Source organism: Motacilla alba, chromosome Z (assembly GCF_015832195.1).
Source record: "Motacilla alba alba isolate MOTALB_02 chromosome Z, Motacilla_alba_V1.0_pri, whole genome shotgun sequence".
NCBI classification, from domain to species: domain Eukaryota; kingdom Metazoa; phylum Chordata; class Aves; order Passeriformes; family Motacillidae; genus Motacilla; species Motacilla alba.
In genome coordinates this window covers 21,019,453-21,041,647 of record NC_052046.1, presented here as the reverse complement: position 1 = coordinate 21,041,647, position 22,195 = coordinate 21,019,453, and the positions used below count along the sequence as shown (strand labels likewise).

Here is a 22,195-nt window from a genome sequence, read left to right as displayed (position 1 = left end):
AATTTCAGATACATACATTCAAATTGCACATTCAAAACATAATCTGCATTGAAATTTCATTCCATTTGCATCCTCTGTTACAGACAGAAATAATTTTACTGTGAATAGACAGATTCTTTTCAGTACCTTCAATATGACAATCTATTTAAGGAGAAAGTACTACAAACACTTGAAAAAAGACTTTAAATAGAAGGGCTGCCTACATTTAGTGCACATATGTAGGATCTATACAGTGATACACTATCACAGAGCTACAGACTCAGAACTCCGCCGGAAATCAATTATCTTTTATTTCACTATCACTGATGATTTAAAAACCCTGGTCCTGTCCTCCTCTCTGTCAGTATAAGCAGAGAAATAGCAAATTTACAGCAAGTTATTTGGTATTTAGGATCTTCCTGTTTTACTTCTTCCTGCAAAAAATGAAACTTGGATCTGTCTCCCTCTATTAATATGAACAATTCTCAAACCCTTGGAAAAGCCAAATTCCTCAACGTACCAGATGGGCAACACAAAACTGGATAGTTTCTTGAGTTCTCATTCTCCAATTCCAACACTTCTGGCACAGAGCATATCAAAGACAGTTTGCCAAATCAACAGATTTCTTCAACATTCTAAAGTAAACATATTTGATCTAAATTTGCATCTGTTAACAAAATTATTTAAAATTACTGGAATAACTTTATAGGCAGCTATGCCTGGAGGCAGGGGGGTGAGGGGAGTGTTTTCTTAGGTTTAGGTTGTCTATTTTTCCATGAAGATTCCTTGTAATACAGATTAACAAACTGACATGCGTAAATTTGTTGTAACATCACTATGAAAGAAATATCTAAGAGACTACTGAAGGTACTGTTATTTCCAAAGCCCCAGGTTATTCTTGGTCTAGCTAGTAATTTTCTCATCTTGTTGTTTAATCTTCCAAAGGCCTGAATAATATGGAACTTAGAAATTAAATCTCTTTTTTTCACCACCTACATGTAGGAAAAAGTAGTTCGTCTCACTGCTTCCCACTACACTAATCCACAGACACAAGCAATTTCAAGTGCATTTCCCAAGCTTCCAGCAAGGCCTGATTTTCCTGGCAGTCACCTCATCCTATGTTTCAGCCTTTCAAACAATTTGATTTGACAAACCTGTAAAGCTAACTCTTCTGTACATTTAGATATGCCATCAGACACTGCATATAAATTCTTTCCCCTTCGTCAAAGAGGAGTCAAAAATATTTCCTTGACAGCCTTCCACATTGCCCTAGATGCATGCTAAGGCTAGCATGCCAGTCACAAGGAAATTATTGTCCCCTAAAGTTTAACCCCAAAAGACACTGATTTAGGGGTGAAGAGTGGAGCTGGAGGATTTTTTGGAAGGTGTGGTTTTTTTCCTGTACAGCTGTCAATACATAAATACATTTTATATAGAATTAAAAATATAAATTATAAATTATAAAATAAAAATATAAATTTTATACAGAATTAAAAATGTTTTTATTTCCTTTAGTCTCATAAATACAACATTAAATAAAATTAATTTTTCTACACTGGTCTCACATTCTGTATGCTGCAACTTCTCTTTAAGATGTAACCCATCAGGTTACAGGGGTGGGAGAAAAGGCATCTCTCAATGCTTTGAATAGTGCAGGATGTAATTTCTAGTATAGGAATGCAGTATATCTATTGAACCATTTGTTCAAGTATGATTTCATCTTTGTGACTAGGCCATCACAAGGCTTCAGCTAGAAATTTCAAAGCTGAGGTGTATCTGGAAAGAAACAACAAAATACTTCTGATATTAAGGGTTCACAGTAGCCTCGGGAATCAAGTTAAAATGCCATAAAAAGTCCTCACTACCAAAAATCTACAGAATTTATTGACTATTACTAATAATAAAAGCAGAGTTAAGACTAACTCTAGTCTATGCTTGCTGCACATATAGCAGCAATTTGGTCTTTCTAGGCTACACTCATGCCACAACCACTTCAGCAGCCAAGGATAATACATTCCAGACCACACTCTTGTACAAAGACTTGTCTGTGCGCCTCAACTCACAACCATTAAAGGCTTGCCCTCTAATGCAGCACATCTCATAACATACATCACTTCCAACTGACAGATCCATAAACTGACAGAAGAGAAGTAGTCAAATGAAAATTTGTAAATTAAAAAAACCACCCTGTCTGGCTCAAGGAGATCCAATAAGAGAAGGCGCTGCATGCTGGGAGCAGGGGAAATACACATGTCTCCTGGCTTCCTGTATTTTACTAAATTTTCCCTATGCTTCTACTTTAGTCACTGTCGGAGGATGCTAGATTAGATGAATCCTTGTTCTGATAAAATGTTATTAGATATTCTTAAGTATAAGCATTTTCACATTTGCAGTGTCTCTGTTACAGAGTTTTATACATTGTGTGCACTAAACCAAACACATTTAAGCCAGAAATTGAAAGGGCAAGATTTTTCCCATGCTATTAAAGCATTGCTTTCTTGGACTAAAACCTTTCATGTAACGCATCTGCTACCTTGAAAAATTTCTGTGATTTTGATCTTTTATCTAAACATCAAATATTAAGCACACACACATATATGCACATAATTCTACTTGGACAACTGGATGGTCTCCCATATGACTGGTCTCACTCTGTAAGGCAGACTGCAATTTGTTGAGTAATTTGGAAGCATTTTAAATTTGAAGCTTAGTTTTTCATTTTCCTATCAGCTCTTTAGAAAATTAAATACTTTGGTCAATACATCTAATTATGTCTATGCCAGATACAGCTCAAATATTTTATGTGACAGTCCTATCATATTTCACGCATACTGGTATTTGAAAACTTAAGTCTAACTATCCTTCTAAAAATACAACCTTTAAAAATAAATGCATATTTGATATCAAGGCATCTGCACTTCATGATTTAGCCCAATCCATCTCAGAAGGAAACAATGGTATATCAATACTTCAAGAAAAATACAGGAACTATCCTCATTCACTTGTCACAACCACAGGAATCAGAAAACCACTGAATTATTTTAGAATTCAGCATCTCTCATCATCCTGCACTTTTCAGGCCTAATCTCCACTAATGATGGATTTTTTCATAAACTGAAGGAAAGCAATTTTTTCCCACAGAAGTCCACATTCTATTCTTTTGAGATATAACAGAAAAAGGAAGAATTGCAGATTTTGAAAAGTTTTGCTATTCTTAGAAAAGCAGTAAAGTACCTCCTATTTGGCTCTATTATAGACACCCATCAGAACAATGAGAAAGTGAGCAGTAAATTCTTACAAAGAGAAAAATAGACACAGGGGAGGAGAGTAGGCTTCCAGATGTCCAGAGAAAAATGTTCCATGAAACAGTGGAGAGCTGAAGAGAAAGGAAAAGGCACTTATGCCAACAAACGAGGTCTCAAATAATACCAAATGTATTACAGAATGAAGACCACTACTTCTTACTTCACGCAGGAGGAACAAGCAGGGACTCTAATTTGGTTCTTTTAATTTCACAGAGGTTTAGAACTACCGGAAGACATGATGACCCCAGTAAACAAGCTTGTGACCTCAGAACTATTTTTTATGTGCAACACTAGTCAGAGAAGCTATCCAAATCCTGGTAAGTCTCACACCAGGCACATGATAATAGTTTAAATAAGCTTGTACTCCCTGTCACTTCTCTGAAGGGTGTTAAAAAAAAACCCAATCTCTAGAAAACAGAGATTGATAGTTTACTGGGATAGTGTATCACATGCCTCAGAGAAACAAGTGCTCTTTCAGCACGGAACTCTGTAGGCTTAGTTCAGGGCCATGACATTTTAGACAGACAAGTAGGTCCCTGGCTTCAGCTGCCTATTTATGTACACGAGCTAAGGAATTTGCCAACAGCAGCACTCAAATTCCCTTTTGATGCTTTTAAGTCTTCTGCATTGAGAACTTGTGCTGCAAACAGTTAATACTTTCAACTGTTCAGTCCAGGACAAAAAGATTATTCTTTCTCTCTTGTGTGTTACTGTGACAGTTTTAAGGCCAGCATTCTTTAAGAAAGACTATCAATCCACTTGTACCAGGAACTGATCAGTAACAACCAGGCCAATTTATCAAACTAAATGCTGTGTTCATTAAGCAGAGATAACAGAGTAAGAGTTTAAGTACAGACTGGGCTAAAACAAACAAGGAAAATACCAACACCTCAACAACTGGAATGCTTTCTTAGTAAAGCAGAACTTACTTCTCTTTGTGGAGTCATAATTACTTAGCAGCCCAAATAAAACAATAAATTAAAAGACAAAATATTTGGAATAGTTATGTAATTCTTATTCTCAAGTATTATTTCAATGAGGTATCCTCTTACTTAACTTTAAATTAGTAAGACAAAACTATTCTATTCTCCTCAATTAGCATGACCTCTCTCACATAAATCACACAACTAAGTTTGATGCCAGTGTTACTTCAATTTCCTCACAGTTGCACACATCTGCCACATTTACACATCAATAAAACATTTCATAACTTATAAGTCTGACTCTCACAGAATGATAGATTTTTAAAAAGTCAAGCAAGTGAACCAAGTCATGTCTATGGACACATAAGTACACTTCCCCATGCAACAGAAATTACTACCCCCAAACCAGAACAGCAAAGCCAAGTCCTACTATACTACAATATTCCAAGAGCTTATTAAAATAAACCAAACCCACTTTTCATATTAAATAAATAATACTAATAAAATCCAGCAAAATTTACAAGTTATTTTGCAAACTCTCTTCAGTATAGTGACAGATGACAAAAGTTACTAAAATTAATGTTTCAGCTTATGTATTTTGAGAGAACATAAAATGCCAGACAGCATTGTCTACAAACCAATCAATGTAAGAGATACAATTAAATATCAGAACCAGATCGTAAAAGAGCATCTTTTTATTGTAAGCAGGGATTTAGAGTAGTAATTTTAAAATTACTAGCTGCGCAGCTTTTATAAATTATAGTTTCGCTAGTGTCTTTGGTACAGTCAATGGTGATTCGCCTTTTAGTTACCTCATTACAATAAGCAAAGTGACTTACCATTCTTGCTGACATCCAGTTCCCTGAGATTAATGAGATTTGCAATGGATGCTGGCAATGTGGTTAGATCATTGTCTGGCAAACTCAGCTTGTGTAGAGACTGACAGTTAAAAAGTTGCTATTGAAACAAAGGAAAAAGTGAATGTGATTTTCTCTCAGTTTTCTCTATACAGCTTTTGGTTTTAACCCCTTGAAACTTCTGACCTCATAGCCTAAAGACAAAGCTATTTAGAGTTTCTGTCTACCAAAAGTTTTTAAATCGTTTCATTGAAAATTTACTCATTACAACGCTTAAGAAAGCAAAAATCTGTAGATGGTTACAAGGCAGCAGTTATGCTTAATCCTTCCTACAAATTCCTTCCAGGATCTCAGAAACTGTGACCTGTAGTTACATATAGACCTGCAAACATTGCAAAACATTTTCTATAATAGACATGCCATGTGACAACCCAGAGGTAAGTAGAATTTATTCAAGAAGAAAAAATTGACGGACACATCTTTTGAAGACAAATCATTCTGAAACACAGGACTTCAGTAGGTATTCACCTCCTCTGAAAGTATAAATTTCATTTTGTTATGTTTCCAATATTTTTTTCATGCTTCCTACCTTAAGAAAAAAAATCCAAAAAAGGTGAAAAAACTTGAAAACTAGTGAAAAATATTTCACTAGTGAAAAAATTGAAATTAGTCAAAGTTCAAGCTAGGGGTACAGAAAACTGTCTAATCTCTTCTGTATACATGCATTACCATCTTTATCAAATACTAGCTCAGAACCAGATCTCTTCTTAAATGCAGGGTACCTAGAGATTCTTCCTCAAAAGCTTAACAAATTGACAAAGTAGGGCAAAAAATCTTAATGTAATAAAAGAAAAAACCTCAGAAGATATGCAAGAAATTTACACATAGTACAAAATAAATATCTCTAAGAAAGCAATTGAAAAGATTAATCTGAAAAAATTATGATGAGTAGTCCTTTCCTGACAGCCTTGGATAAAATAATTCATAAATGCCTTTGTTTAGTGATTTTTCTCTTTTGGAACTCTGAGAAAATATCATTAAAAAATAGGAAGGGTTCACTGACTAAAAAAATTTATCTCAATCACTATCATAGCATGAGTTCAGTTTGACCAAAATTTTTTGTGTCTCTCTCAACTACAAGGCCACTATTTGAACCAGAGACTGAAAATGCCCCATTCCTGTAAAATTTGCACACACCACCTCAGAACAAAAGCAGATATGAATTAGCAAGATGGACTGTTAAAGGAATGAGCTTTAACTTCTCTACTGCTGTTTCCAACTCTTCCGAAATACATCTGTTAGAACTTATTTATCATTAAGGCTTTGAAGAGTTTCAAGTCACTTAGGATACGCTGATGAGCTCAGGTGTTTTGGAGCCATTCCTTTATTTCAAGAATATATACTTAGACTCTTTCCCTGGAAAGCAATAATCTAAACTCTTGGAATCATTAGAAATGTCTCTGATAACTCAGGTCAAGGCACATGCAGCACAAGGAATTGCAAGATCCCCTAAAGGAAAATGGAAAGGGAAGGGAGGATGATGTTGACTTTGCAGTTGTTCCTTTTGTTACTGTTTTTCAGTGTTTACATATTCATAATTACTAGTAGTAAATGCAGGAAGCCACATAATTAAAGACTATTTTACTAAAGAATTCTTATTTCTTCCAAACATCAATATGAGAGAGAGAAGTCAGTTACATTTTGAGCTTTTCAGCTCAAATGCACACTGTGGCTCCTGGAGTAAAAAAGGGTACTTTTTCAGATGTGATTTAGCACATAGGATGAAGGAGGATGAAATCATTTCAAGTGCCAAATCAATTTTGAAGCTGAGACTATGCACCAACATTTCATGAAAAGTCAATACCTTCCCTACCACAACTTTTCTCCCCTCCAGTTTGCTCATACTACGCCCTTGACAAGTCAGCTAAATTAAGGAGCTACACTGTAAGAACTGACTTTTGAAATAAGCTGGAATTCTGAAAAGATTCAGAGCAATTTAAAAAATCCAACAGCCACACTGATGGGCCATAAGGTTGACAAGCAGCCTCAAAACAGCTGTGCTGTGGCATACAAAGGCAATATCACAAAACACTACTGGGGCAAACAGGAAAGGTCAGAGTGGGAATGTCTTAACAGGGTTTCAGAAAACTATAGAGAGCCTAATAAGTATCACACCCTTCATACTTGAAATAGCTTAATAAATAGCCTTTTTTAGAATTGGAAGACTAAATAAAATGGAAAAGGAATACACAGCTTGAAACTCTGGGTCCATATTGGCTAGGATAATTTCAAGTATTACAGGCCTTCCCCCTATAGTTCTGCAACGAAGTTTAATTATAAAAATTTTGGTCAAATGAATAAAAATCACTTTGACTACATCTTCACTACACCTAATCGCTCTGCTTGTGTCCTATGCCATATTTGAATTTAATTGCATGGGTGTTTTCTTTTGAAAATTGAAAGGGTAGCAAAAAAAACCCCAAAATTACTTAAAAGCTGGGAAAAAATATTTAGTTTCTCATAAATGTGCCTTTAAGTATGACTTATTGTAATATAAAAACACACTAACTTGAAGCAAATGTAGGCTATTACATGTCCTCACAGTTAAGAAAATAAAACCAAAACCAAAAAGGAACAAAAGACAAATGTTCAAGAAATCTTTCTAATCACATGCATAACTGTAGACTAGATCAAGGCAAGTGGTAGCCTACCCACTTCACAGTGCACAGAAATAGGTTTATTAGCCAGTCTTTTCTGCTTTGTAACTCTGTTGAGCCGAAACTGTTGCTTCAGCAATTTCATTCCAATTCATGCAACAAAATACTCCAGCTGGAATGCATAAACTTTCAGTCTACCAAGGTTGCTTCATGGCAAACTATGGCCCAAAGGCTGAAGCTGGACACTAACAGTTTCTACAATGCTGGTAAACTAAAGACGTAATAAGTGTACCTAAAACGAAAATCATCCAACATACCTTTGGAAGCTCTTCAATCTGATTAGCATCTAAATACAGTTCTTCCAAGGTCTTTTCAAAAGTAAAAATCTCCTTAGGCACCTGTTCCAGGCTGCAGTGAGAATAATCAAGTGTAGTCACAGTTTCCTCCTCTCCACGCAGACAGCGGCATGGCACCAGCCGCAAAAACAAATTCCGCTTCGTTGTCATTTTCAGGCACTGTAAAAGGGAAATCGGTCAATTTAAAAACCAAGACAACCTCAGAAATACTCATGTGCAGTTTCTCAATCTTCCACCGACTGCTAAATACCAAAAAAAAGTAGGATATATATGTATGTTCCTGCAAATATATTTGTATATACATGAGACACAGTGAGAAGCACAGACTTGTTTTATTTTAAATACAACAGAATCTGATGACATTAAATGGGGATAACACACCTGCAGATACCAGATGAAGCCAAAGTTTAGCCTACGACTTGTCACCAACTAACACAATCCTACACTGTAGAGAATCAGAGAATTTTGAAATAGGCACTTCTGAACTGTCAATTGTTCCTTTACAAGACAGCTTATCCCACCTTTACAAAGGTCAGTGGGATATTTTTTTAGCACAATAAAATTCATCCTCTGCAGAGAATTAAAATGTAATAGGAAATCTAATCAGGTTTTTTTTTTCTGTACATGTAAATTCACATACTTTAATTACAAATCCCTTATTCAACGACAGAATATAATAAAAAAAAAAACAGTTTCTACCAATTGTTCTATCTGCAGTTTAAACGGACAGATTTCCAAGATAACAAGATGACCTCATCTTGCAACTTCACTGCCTTTGAAAAACTTCAACACATCTTACTGAGCACACTGGAACAAGGAAACTTCAGCTTGCTATGGGAATGTACCTTTCTTCCTTTAAACTCATTGCTACAGCAGTTACATCTGTTCTCCATGACTTCTACATTATCCCTATTCAGCCTGAGAACACAAACCTAAATGGTGCTTACTCGCTAGTCACTGACAGCATACATCAGCAATGTTTCTGCCTCTTTTCTCCTCAGCAACAGCACAAGTTTAGGTCTCTTTCTCTAATAAGCAATGGATTTTCACAAAATCTTCAGAATGTCACCTCAGGTTTCAAGTTTGGCTGAAATTAGATGACAGACTCAATTTTTCAAGAAGGACCAACATATGCAGATGAACAGCATGATCATGTCAGCTTCATTTCCTCAGGAAATTGGCCTAAAAATACATACTTCTCCAAAACAGCACTGAGTATTTATTTTCTCAATCAAACTGCCAACACTCCAAATGAAAATATGCCTTTTTTATCTCCTTTTTTTTTTTTGAACTGCTGAAATTATATTTCAATTTCTGGACTAGTAACAGGAAAGTTTCTCCTCCAAACACCAAAAAAGTCTTTCAGACACATTTAGCAGACTGCACTTCAACTTTAAGACAGTATGTTAGTAATCCAGGGAGAACATAAAATACTATGCCCACAGCACTATGTAAAGTCACAAGCAAGACTCCTTTTTTTCTCACTAAGACACAGAAACAAGTAATGCACTTGGATTTTCCTCTATGTACAGCTTAGCTTTCCAAATACTTCACAGTATGTATAATTCATATGGCTATAGATCAAGGGACTGCTATACTTAAGTGTTTTCATTAACCAGAAGTAGAATTTATCACAAAGGCTGTGAACAGTCAAATTCTACATACATCCATTAAAAAATGGAAGAAAACTTTTCATTAGAATAGTGGGATATCAAAACCTCTTTTTTTAGCAGTGCTTCCACGTTGCTAGAATTTTGTTACATTGATTATCAGAACACAATATTTCCCATAAAACTGCAGCCACATTTAAACAAAAAGTGATCTAATTTTTTTTTTTTTTTTAATATTTAACTGTATTGCCATACAAAGAGATTGGAGACCTCAAATTTCACACTGGGGATCTTCACAGAATGGGAAAGTCAGCAAAACAGATAGCATAACCTCCTCCTGTCTCTTTCACAGGAACAGGCTCAAGAATGACATCCTCTAGCCACCTACAGACAGATGCCAAGGATGCTATGGAAGCTGATGTGCACACTAGATCCAAGTTATCCACGCCTCCTCCAAGCCTCTGATGCTGCACATGAAAACACAAGTTGAATTCCCTGGCCAACATCTAAAAACAAAAAAGCCTTTGACAAAAAAGAAATTTTGTCTCATTTTGCTAGTAGTTCAGAGAATGGCAAAGCTGTGGAAAAACACAATACTTCCGAAAGAAGCATCAAGAGCAGTCTCTTTAAATAGGAGTATAAACAGAAGAACATATGTAATGGAAACAAGCATTGGAAGCACAGATTGTACATGTGAATTGATTACCAGAAGTCTGGCAGGGAAAGGCACACCTATATCCCACCAGCTGCAGCCGTCAATAAGTTCACTTTGTCCACCCATTTCAACTTCTGAGAACTATATTTTGAAAGCAGAATATTAAGAAGTTTACTACATCTTCATATGAATAACAAAAAAAGATACTACTTGCCATTCCAATCCCTTAAAAAACACATTCATTATACTGTTTGCCCCCTCTTCCTCAGTGACTGCTCTTTTCACATGGAGTCCTACTTGTCTATGTCTCTACCAAAACTTATAAAGCCTAACAAGGCAAAACCCACACATACCTAGTTTTCTTAACTTAGTCCTTTATTTTGTAAGAGAGATCTTGAGCTTTTGGAAGGCATGGGGAAGAAAGATCTGGTAAAGGATCACATGCATCCAAAGCACCATAAACAGATTAGTAAACAAATGCCTGGACAATATCACAGTGCTGGGTAATATCTCCTTCAGTTACCATGTCTCTTTAAGTACCTAAACTCATATCACATCTTAAGCCAAAACAGTCAAAACTCATATATAAGTATCAAATAAACAACCAACCCCAAAGCACTGGTTTGACCAACCTGGGTATACATCTAATCGTAACTCTTCAAAACCCAAAATGAACCAAGAAAGCTTCATTTAAGTGAAGGTAGGAAACGGCAATGTGATTTATTTCAAATTATTTTGTGTTTGTTCAAATTCTACTTATCTACACATACGGGAAGAACTGTTTAACACTCATGTTCTACAACAGAGATGGCTGCCAATACTAGGAAATGGGGGTGTCCAGATAGTGGCAGGCACTGTCACTCCTCTACAATATATATATTTTCTAAACCAACAGTCAGATATACACACTTTCTATCTGTCTCTGTCTACCTGTCTTGTGGTCAGTGGCCCAAGCAGAAAAATTGTGATGGATGAAAGGAATGAAAAAATACAGAAGAGAATCCACTGTTAGAACTATAGAAGACAGAAAAACATAATCTCACACACATGTGCTTTTCTTATATTGCTCAAATAGGAACTTCTCCCTGTTAGGTTTGCGTAAATACACAGAATGTAAAAAGAGACACAAAGGATAGTGATTTTTTCCTGTCCATAAAACAGGTAAGTCTAGCAGGCAGAACAATCTTGATTTCCTAATATACCACAACATCAGACTACCTGAAGCACCAAATCTAACAATGTAAAATTGTCTTGCAGACGTACAACATTGTGATGGCTTATGTTTCTCCACCACTTAACAACTCCAGTTCTTCATGCAGCAGATATAATAAGGACCTCAAAAAAAAAAAAAAAAAAAAAAAAAATAAAAACCCAAAACACAAATAAAACCCTCTTGTTCCCTAAATCATTAGAGGTTAGGTTAAACACAAGTTTACCTGAGGTTCAGTGTTCAGGAGCCAACAGGAAAATTACGACCTTTACATAGTTCTTGGGTTATTTTGCAGGTTTTTTTCACTTCTTGAAGGAATAGAAAGAGAAAAACATCACTCTGCACAGGCTGCAGGTGTCTATCTGCTCTGCCTTGGCCAATGGTCTGCAGGGGACCATTCTGTTCCAGTGCCTGGAGCACCTTTGCCCCCTCCTTCACTAGCTCTGGTGTCTGCAGGGTTGTCTCACATATTCCCACTTTTCTTGCCTGGCCATTGTACAGTTGTTTTTAATGCTTCCTTATATATGTTATCACAGAGGTGCTACCAACATTGTTGACTGACTCAGCTTTGGCCAGTGTGGGTCCATCTTGGACACAGCTGGAATTAGTTCCATCCAGTGTGGGGCAGGTTCAGGCAGCATCTGCATGTGGTGAAGTCACACCTGCAGACCCCCTGTAGGATCCCAGAAGATAAGGGGCTAATGTGTTTGTCTCAAACACCAGTAGCAGGGTGGCTGTGGCACCAGCCAAGGACTGCTGGCAATAACATGCTGTGAGAAAGAACAAGATGTGACTGCACAAGGGGCCATACGGAGGCAGGACAGCACTTTTCTGGGACAAAGGTCTTTGATCTACCTCCTGGAGATGAGCACAGCTCAGTGCAGCACAAACAGAGAAATGAGGGGGAGAAGCAGGCACGGACTGTATAGGGAGAACAAGACCACCAAAGGCTCAAAGGCCTCTGACCCATTTCCACCAAGACCTGGAAAAACAGACAGCACATGATGACTAATTAACATAGAAAATCCAAAACTCCTCTCCAGGTCAGGGAAAGCATACTTATTAAAAAAGTGCCCAAAACTAAGCCCAAGTGCATGGGTGTCCCCTGGACATCCTATCAGCTGACTCAATACTGGAGCCAGGACTGGCTCTCTCTTTCTGACTCCCTCTCTCTCCACCCTAAATTTTTTTCTTTTTCTCCTTCTTTCCACCCTACCCCTTTATCCAAAATCCACTGCTGTGTACTTACATTAGGAGGCGTAGGACTAACATACCAACTTGCACACCATATTTAATTAACTAACAAAACTTCATAAGCTTTTGTGGACTCTCCAATTTAAGTTATTCCTTTCAAAAAGCATCTACAAATCTTCGGTTCTCCCTTCCCCTTTCAGGTGGGACATCATACCCCAACTACTAAATCCTTGTCACCTACACCCAATACAAAGTATAAACAGTAAAAGTTAATAGAATTCAATCAATTCAATTACTGTAAAATGAAGCTGAAAAGAAAATAATTGGTTTGAAGACAATGAGAAAAAACAAGATCAACAGCAAGCTTGGGTATACACTAAATTCTAATCCAGAAGAGACTAGCATCATTCAGTGAACCATCACTCTTGCCTTTAACTCTGATGATTCCCTGCATACTCCCATCACCCAAGTACCTGGCAGTCCAACAGCACCTGGAAACCTGCCAGAATCCCATGGGACATTGGCAATTTAACCTCAAGTACAGCTTAGCATCACAGTAATTTGTTTTGAAATTAGTCCCTTAGATTTCCTGTCTGATGCTAACAGGATGGGATCACTCATGGTCAAGAAAGCGCTGCTTCCCCCTCCCAAGCCTTGTAAAAGGATATTACATCAGCAACAATTGAAAATGAAACCAGATATCAGATATCTATACAGAAAGGCAAGACGAACTAGGCACACAAAATGGACAGTGAAGTACTTTTTAGTCTACCTCACTGTCTACAAACTAGTGCAGAATTATGGAGCTGAGTACATGTAAACACAGAAAAGGGAAAGATTGAGTTGGGGAGCACATAACCTAACATGCTGCCTAACAAATACAGAGAGACTTAATTGACCAACGGACAGAAGTCCCAACATTTTCATGTTGAAACAAAGAATTTGAAAAAGCTTGCAAGGGGGTTTTTCTCTGCCTAAAGCAGCAACAAGCACTACAGAAGACACCAAAACACAGGCTTTGTGGTTTCTCAATGAGAGATGCTATATTGTGAAAAGTAACAGCACAATTTACATTAATGTCTTCCAGTTAAAAACAGCACTAATTCTCATGAATATGGGAAAACTATAAACAACATAGCTGTTTCTAGAAGGAACAAAAAACATTCTAGGTTTTTACAGTAAACAGAGCACAGAATTATTCACTCTTTAAACCCAAAGTACTCCTACTCATCAGGAAATTATGGGGGTGGGACAGGAAAAGTGTGTAGGGGGTGGCACTAAGGCTTGGCACAGACTTCCCCTAAGATCAATTCAGTCCTCTTGGGCAGGAAAGGTGAGCTCTTAAAATAACAAACTGCAACCACCATTTTGCACACCCTAGCTTGAAAGTGTGTTTCTCTTCAATCCTTTTGCGGGTCATCTTTGGGAAACAAAAGGATGGCTCAAACCTGATGGCCACTGAAAAGGATCTGAAACATGCAAAGACAGCCTGCACTGTGAAGAAGCTTTCCCTTTCTAAGGATCACTGGCATTCTCTAGTTGAGGTGGTGAAGCCTCATTTGGCGACAATGCCAACTTCAGGTATTTTCACTTCTTCCTCCCTTTTCATCCCAGCTATTTCTTTGTGTCTCTTCTAGGAAAAAAAAAAATCCCCAGACTGGACTGGTTATGTCATACATTTCACTGAATGAGACTGGCAAACATACCAGTACAAACAAGGGAACCAAAGTATTGCACTCTGGAGAAAGAACAAGTGGGTGGAAATAAAATGGACACCATTTTAATATGAAGCTATAGTCTGAGGCTCCCTGGTTCTGGCATCCATGGCTGTGTGTCCTCATGCAGGCAAGGAACATCAAAAAACATGCTGTGCTTGCTCACAGACAGCATTCAGAGAAAAAGAAATAAAAGCCATTACCCTTGAAACAACAATATGGTAACAACAGGAGGAAGAACATGTTAGTAAATATAGTGAATGGCCAATTGCTAAATGAAAACATATTAAGGATGCTTGCTAATTTTTTTTGAGAAAACTAAGGGAACAGAGAGCACAGAAATCAGGTTTTTTTACTGATCCAGCATACCAGAATGTAACCAAACCCAGCCATTCTCTACTCCTAACTTAGTAAATACCGAGTTCAAAGGTTTTCTTGGGTTAGAACTTTCCAAGTTCTCAGTGCCTTCTATACATTAAAATAAACAAAACAAACCACCCAAAACCATCCAACCATCTCCAAGGGCCAGGGCAGCAAGATAATTTCAGTTAATTGTCAGAAAAGCAATGTCAGGTATGAATTCTGGAGACATTTGCTTAAATTATCTCTTTTTTGCATTCCATATATAAATTCTAATCAAATTTCAATTTGCCATTTCTATTTTGCTTTGATTTAAAATAATCAGAAAACCTTTACACAATTAGAATGTGAAGATTCTCATCAAACCATAGCATAAAATCTTACTTGCTGCAGTTACAATGCTGTTACCTGTATCAGTAACATTTTCTTTATGCAACAACAGCATTTTCCTGTTTTACTGGAATTAAAGAATCTCTAACTAGGTATGTGTTCTAACAGATACTTTTTAGCTGAAAAGATAATCTAAACTGCCTACACTAAAACAAACTTCAGGAGCTGATTTTGACAGGTAAAATCCACCCTAAGCATATCAAAAGAACTCTTTAGAATAATTATTTCTATCTATTTTCTGCAATAAAGCAGTCAGCAGTACTTGGCCTTATCATGGCAAAAGCTTAACAATGACAAAACCAGAATGACTCCATCAAAATAGAACAAAAGTATTATTTTTGAAGTGAGAAGAAAAAAATCTCTGGCAAATAACCTATGTAATAAAATATTCTATTTCAAGTACAGCCTTTAACTGAAACGCAGTAATACTAAATATCCTTATAAGCCTAGACCAAGACATCACTAAGTCAGATGTACATGAGAGTATACATCTGTGATTCAATCACCCTAGTATTTTTTGGAGAGAGACAACATGACTCAGCACACAGTCCAAGAAGTTCCCACAGTTCACTGACGGTAACTTTTTAATGTAAGTGGTAGAAGAGCCAACAAGAAAAGGCGTGTTGTTGGACCTTGTACAAACAGGCCAAGAAGGACTGAGAACGTGAAAGTTGGGGGCAGCCTTGGTTGTAGCAACCCTGAGATGATGGAACTCAAGATCCTGTGTAGAGGAGGTAAAGCAGCAATCAGGACTAGAACCCTAAACGTCCAGAGAGCTAACTTCAGCCTCTTCAAAGACCTGCTAAGCAGAATCTCATGAGTTAGGGCTCTAGAGAAGAAATCTGGTCAATATTCAAGCATCATTTATTTCCTCCAAGCTCAAGACCAGTGCATTCCCATGAACCAGAAATTAAGCAAAGGGGGCAGGAACCCTTTATGGATGAGCAGAGAGTTTCTAACAAATCTCAAATAGAAGAACGAAATTTATGGAAGGTGGAAAAAGGGACAGGCCACATGGGAGGATGAGAGGAATATTGTCACAGAATGCAAGGGGGTGACAAGGAAGACCAAAACCCACTTCCAGTTGAGTCTGCAAAAGAATATCAAGGACAAAAGCAGGGCTTCTACAAGTAGATCATCAGCAAAAGGAATACCAGGGAAAGTGTGGAGTCACTGCTGAATCAGTTGTCCTGGTGAAGGAAGACAGAGAGAGGCAGAATTACTGAATGCCTTCTTTCCTTCAGTGTTAACTGCTCAGGCCAGCCCTCAGGAATCCCAGACCCTGAGGCAAGGACAGGAAGGCTGGAGAAAGGAAGACCTACCCCTGGTAATTGAGGCTTTAACTAGACAGGCTTAACATCCATAAATCCATGGGCCTTGATGGGATGTACAAACAGGTGCTGAGGGAGCTAATAGATGATGTTGCTAAGCCACTCTCCATCATCCTTGAAAAACCATGGAGATGTGCTCAATGACTGGACAAAGGACAAAGTTAGTCTCATCTTCAGAAATAGCATGAAGAACCCAGGAAACTACTGGCCAGTCAGCCTCATCTCCACCCATGGAAAGGTGATGGAACAGAACATTCTGGAGGTCATCAAGCATGCAGAAGAAAAGAAGGTCATCAGGAGCAGTCAGCAGGGATTCCCCAAGGGGAAATCATGCTTGACCAGCCTCCTGTGATGGCAGGGCAGGATGGGTTAGGTGAGGGGAGAGCAGTGGTTGTAGTCTGCCTCCCCTTCAGCAAGGCTTTGGACACAGTCTCCCATAACATCCTCAAAGGCAAGCACAGGAAGCGTGGTTTAGATGAATGGACAGTGGGGTGGACCAAGGACTGGCTGAATGGCAGAGCTCAGAGGGTCAGGATCAGGGCAGCAGAATCCAGTTGGAGGCCTGTAGTCAGTGGTGTTCCCCAGGGATCAATACTGGCTCCAGTCTCACCAACATGCTTATCACTGGCCTGGATGAAGGGATCCAAGGTACCCTCAGCAGGTTAGCTGATGATCCAAACTGGGGAGTGGCTGATACACCTGAAGGCTCTGCTGCCTTTGGGCTGGACCTCAGTGGGCTGGAGAGTTGGACAGAGAGAACCCTAATGAGGCTCAACAAGGGCAAGTGCAGGGTCCTGCACCTGAGGAGGAATAACCCCAAGTCCCAGCACAGGCTGGGGCTGCCCCACTAAAGAGCAGCTCTGTGGAGAAGGACCTGGGAGTCTTGGTGCATCAGAAGGTGTCAATGAGCCAGCAGTGTGCCCTTGTGGCCAGGAGGCCCAGTGGGATCCTGGGCTGCATTGGGAAGTGTGGCCAAGAGGTGGAGGAAGCTGATCCTCCCCCTCTACTGGGCCCTGGTGAGGCCACATCTGGAGTGCTGTGTCCAGTTCTGGGCTCCTCAGTACCAGAGAGACAAGGAGCTCCTGGAGAGTGTCCAGCAAAGGGGCACAAAGATGATGAGGGGTCTGGAGCATCTCTCTTAACGAGGGGAGACTGAGAGAGCTGGGCCAGTTTAGTCTAGAGAAGAGAAGACTGAGAGGGGATCTCATCAATGCATATAAATATCTGAAAGGTGGGTGCCAAGAGCATGGTGCCAGACTTCTCAATGATGCCCAGATACTGGACAAGAAGTAACAGCAATAAACTAAAACGTAAGAAATTTCACCTCAAGATGAGGAAGAAATTCTTTATGTTGAGGGTTGCAGAGCACTCTAACAGGCTGCCTAAGGAGGTCATGGATTCTCCCTCTCTGAAGACATTCAAAACCCAGACAGAACTGTTCCTCTTTAACCTGCTCTAGGTGACCCTGCCTTGGATGAGATGATCTCCAGGGGTTCCTTGTAACTGTAACTCTTCTGTGATTCTGTGAATTTAAGGCAAGATCTTTCAGAGCAATAACCACACAAAAAAAGGGAGAGAGAAAAATTACAGATTAAGTTTACTGGAAAAATTTAAATTTTAAAATGTTCAGATAACCAAGCAACTGTACTTTCAACTTTTTTTTTAAAGTATTTATATTGACTTTTCATAATAACACTACTGAACAATACACAGCAACGCACACACACAAGTCATAACACAATTGCAGCCCAGTAGCTGCAAATATGTTCTCGCACATTTTCTTTTGCTCTTTTTCTGAGACAGCCCTAGAAAATAACTTCCATCTGGACAGTGAATCTATCCAAGTAAGTGCCAGTGTAAAGAATGGTTTCTAATTGGATACCATTAACAACACTGCTGACATTAGCATTACATCTGAGCTTCATTTCTGATGTTTCACTTGATTGTATATTCTTTGGGTGTGTATTTATCATGTTACTAAGAAAACCTTAAGAGGGAGGAATAAATTGATCTTTAAAACTACTGCATTTCAATCTCATCCACTTCTCTTCCTTAGACAAAAAAAAAAAAAAACACCATATAAATGCAGAGATTTTTTTACAACAGCAATCTTAAGTCTGAAGGAAACTGCAGGAGTCCCACAATTCTTCATGGAATACACAACCACCCAAGCTTCTTTAAAAGCCACAACATTGATATTTCAGTATTTCAACTCTGTTGTTTTCAGATGGCTAAAAACTTCCTTTACATTATTGAACTGACAGAGTTGGATTTAATTTTTCTCATTTTTAAGTTAATAGGCAGAAATATGAAATATTTATCCCAACAGGATATCGAAGTATAGTCCATTCCCCACTAGCCACAGCTTTTTTTAAAATATGCAGTCAAAATAATCACAGCTACTATATACCTAGTAATCACAGCTATTTGGTACAGCTAACTGGAACTAAGCTACTTCAGAACTGCTTTGCTTTCCAAATCCACTAATTTCTACATCAAATAACCTAATTTTCTTTCACTGCTACTGTGAAAAAGATCCATGGAAACAAATTCCTGACTTTCTATACAAAGAATACAATGAAAATTAAATACACAAAGCAACCAGACTAAAGGGTGGCAAGCTTCTGGCACAGCTAAAAAAACCATAATAAACGGCTTGTGCTTCAGGTTTAGTTTTTTGAGGGATTACTACAGTATGAGAAAATTTTTTTTTCGCATACAGTCAACATCTATTCCAGTAGAAAGGAAGAGATACTGTCTTAATTCCTCTAGTTATACCACCAGAGCCAAAAGAGATGAACGAGCACAGTGGAAGTGAAGGCAAGAGGCAGTGCTAGTCATTTGCCCATAAGAAGCAACAAACCTTATGGTGCAGCAAACACAGCTGAGGCAGTGCAGCAACAGCATGGATTATTAGCTCAGTGGAGAATGCCAAAGCACACAAAGCTTACAGCATTGTAGGCTACACAAAAGGTTAGAAAACACAAGCATGTGCACATGCTTCTCTCTACTTAAGCATATGCTGTTTATAGAAATGCCAGATAAAATATGCAGAAGATTTTACATCCTTTGAACCAGTATTTTATAGTCTCAAAATAAAGTAATTGGGGAGTCAATATTTATTAGCATTTCCACAATCTGAGCAGTGCTATTAATAAAATCAGAGCAGATGGAAGCTGCTGTCACATGTTGTTGGGGTTTTTTTTCTGGGGCAGGAGAGGGACTAGGCAGTAACAGTTCCTCTACAGGAATTCATACAGACCTGATGACTAAGTACTCTACTGGGTACTCTTTTTATTCATAGAAAATACTTGCCTCTACAAACCCTTACACTATGAGGCAAAAGCAAGTTAGTGCCATCTGCATTGGCATCATTTACTAAAGTAAAAAGCTAATTCTGAACATGTGTTGCTTTTCTATAGAGCTTTGAAAGCAAATCAAACTTTGTCTTGTCAACACTTTTCACATTTTTACATATTCTCTTTAGCTAAAAAATGTCAACACACCAGTAAGAGACACAGTATATAATGTGATGTATGTCTAGGCTTTAGAGCAGCAAACCAAAAAGGACTGTAGAAGGCTCAACAAAAATTTCTAGCATTTTTTCAAGTACCTTTTATCCAAGTTTTCCAAATAAATATGCTTATCATTTCTAAGAACTGAAAAATAAATTACAAAACTCAGTATTTTAAAGCTCCCAAGCCAAAACACTTAATGGACACTGAGCTTTAAAACAGAATTATTTTCCTTTTTCATATATTTCCCTTTCTATATATGCACACAATTACATGTAAATCAATATAATTTACTTGGGTCCTCCACAGACATTCAGAGCTAAAAAAACGGCTTTCAAAGTAACATGAGATATGATGCAGAATAAAACTCAAGTACTTTGAAGGCAATTATAATAAAATATGAATAAATAAGAGGATTTCTATTTTAAAACATTAGGCAGTTGGTCCAGAAGAAAGAAAAATAATGTACTTACCACTGTGTTACTTTCTTCTCCCTGCTGCTTCTTCCCTGAGCTTTCAAAGTCAACATTCTGTTTAAGACAAAGGGACAAATTTTAATAAACCCTATCACTACTAGACAAGAACAAAGTAGTATTTTATTGTATTGTATTACATATTCTTTTGGCTTTCATAGTTTTGGTTTTGAAAAGCTTTCAAAAAGAAAAAGAAAAAGCTTTACATGTGTATGAACAACAGCTTGAATATTTCAGAGTACTTGAAAGACTTCCAAGAGAGCAAAACTGCATATATGCTTTTAAAGGAGATCATTATTTTGTGTACAAGACATTGCTTTTTATCCTGTTTTTATTTTAAAGCACTCTGTTTACAAAGTTCAATTTTTACTCATTTTATTAGTTACTATATTAAAATATTAAGTATCACACAGATTTCTCTTGTTCTGAAGAGTTCCAGTTCTGAAGAAGTCCAAGAAAAAATACATCAAAAATTAACCAAAGATGACAAGAGTACATTGTTGCATTGTTAACTTCAGGAATTTTTAGAAAGTTGCAACATAAGGTGTAATAGATCTGATGCTAACTTCACTGACATAGAACAATTAAAAACAAATGAAAGCATCCATTGTTTTTGACTGAACACACACAAAATTATTTGGCTGGAGTGATGGGAAGGATTAATTTTGACTCCAACAAAGGCAGAAGTCAAACATATCTTCAGAGGGATTAAATGTCGACTGTAGTCAGATGGATCATCTAACCAAACACGAAGTTATGTAGAGCAGATAAGAAGCTAAGTCAAGCAGAGTACAATCCATCAAATTCTCCGTATCTAGGAAAGAATTTAAGTTGTGAGAATCCGAGGTAGTAGCTTCAAATTCAAAGGATTTGCCTATAAATGGAACTATATTTTATTTCTTTCCAATAAAAGCAGAATTAGGCCACCATAAAATAAATAAATAGATCCTGAAAGAGATTTAAAATTAAATTTTTCCAGGAGAAAAGCAAGTTCCTTGTTTTGGGGTAAGTAACAGGACAATGGACTCCCACAGAAGTCAGGACTTCCACAGCAGGACTGCACTACAATCAAATTTTGCATATCACATGTCCTATTCCTCATTGGGAGTCACTGGTGTCAGCTTCTGCATTCATACCAAATGAACTCTAATGCACTACACTGCATACATCTATACATTTATTTTCAATAGGAGAGCATCCAAGATATGCAAATAGCAAGGGGTAAAAGTGATATTAAAGCCACAAGTCTTTCAAGCTCCCAACTGAAAAAAAAAAATTCTTTTCGTTTAGCCAGCCTCAAAAATGCAGAGCAGAACCACTCAAGACAATTAAAAAGATCAAGAAAGACATCAATGATCAAACCGGATTCTGAAACTTGGGCTCTTAGAAGAATCAGTCAAATTGCCATGGCTGCATGCTTCTTTACCTTCCCACACCACTTTGCTCTACTGAAAAACTGTAATCTTTACAAAAGCTATTTCAGAGGCACTGTACACAAACTCCCAAACAGAAGAAATGCAGGTCTGCAACAGCTCTGCTAGGATAAGCAGAATTCATCCAGAGAACACAACAGTGCAGAGCTGGATATGACAAAGAGACAGTCAGGTGATTGTGTTTCTGACAGATAAAGACTTAAGGTCAAGAGTCTGCAGGCAAAGCATTCGC

General features: G+C 37.8%; 1 protein-coding gene across 18 annotated transcripts in view; it reads right to left on the bottom strand.

The window, feature by feature from the left end:
* ERBIN (erbb2 interacting protein) overlaps positions 1 to 22,195 on the bottom strand; it is a 118,715-nt gene that overhangs the window by 56,556 nt on the left and 39,964 nt on the right. For all 18 annotated transcript variants that reach the window (XM_038123750.1, XM_038123745.1, XM_038123741.1 and 15 more), the window contains 3 exons: positions 20,531 to 20,587; positions 8,039 to 8,236; positions 5,047 to 5,164 (listed from right to left, as the gene is read on the bottom strand). In XM_038123750.1, the coding sequence (XP_037979678.1) occupies positions 5,047 to 5,164; positions 8,039 to 8,227 (307 nt within the window). In that variant the 5' untranslated portion in view covers positions 8,228 to 8,236; positions 20,531 to 20,587. The remainder of the gene's footprint in view (positions 1 to 5,046; positions 5,165 to 8,038; positions 8,237 to 20,530; positions 20,588 to 22,195) is intronic.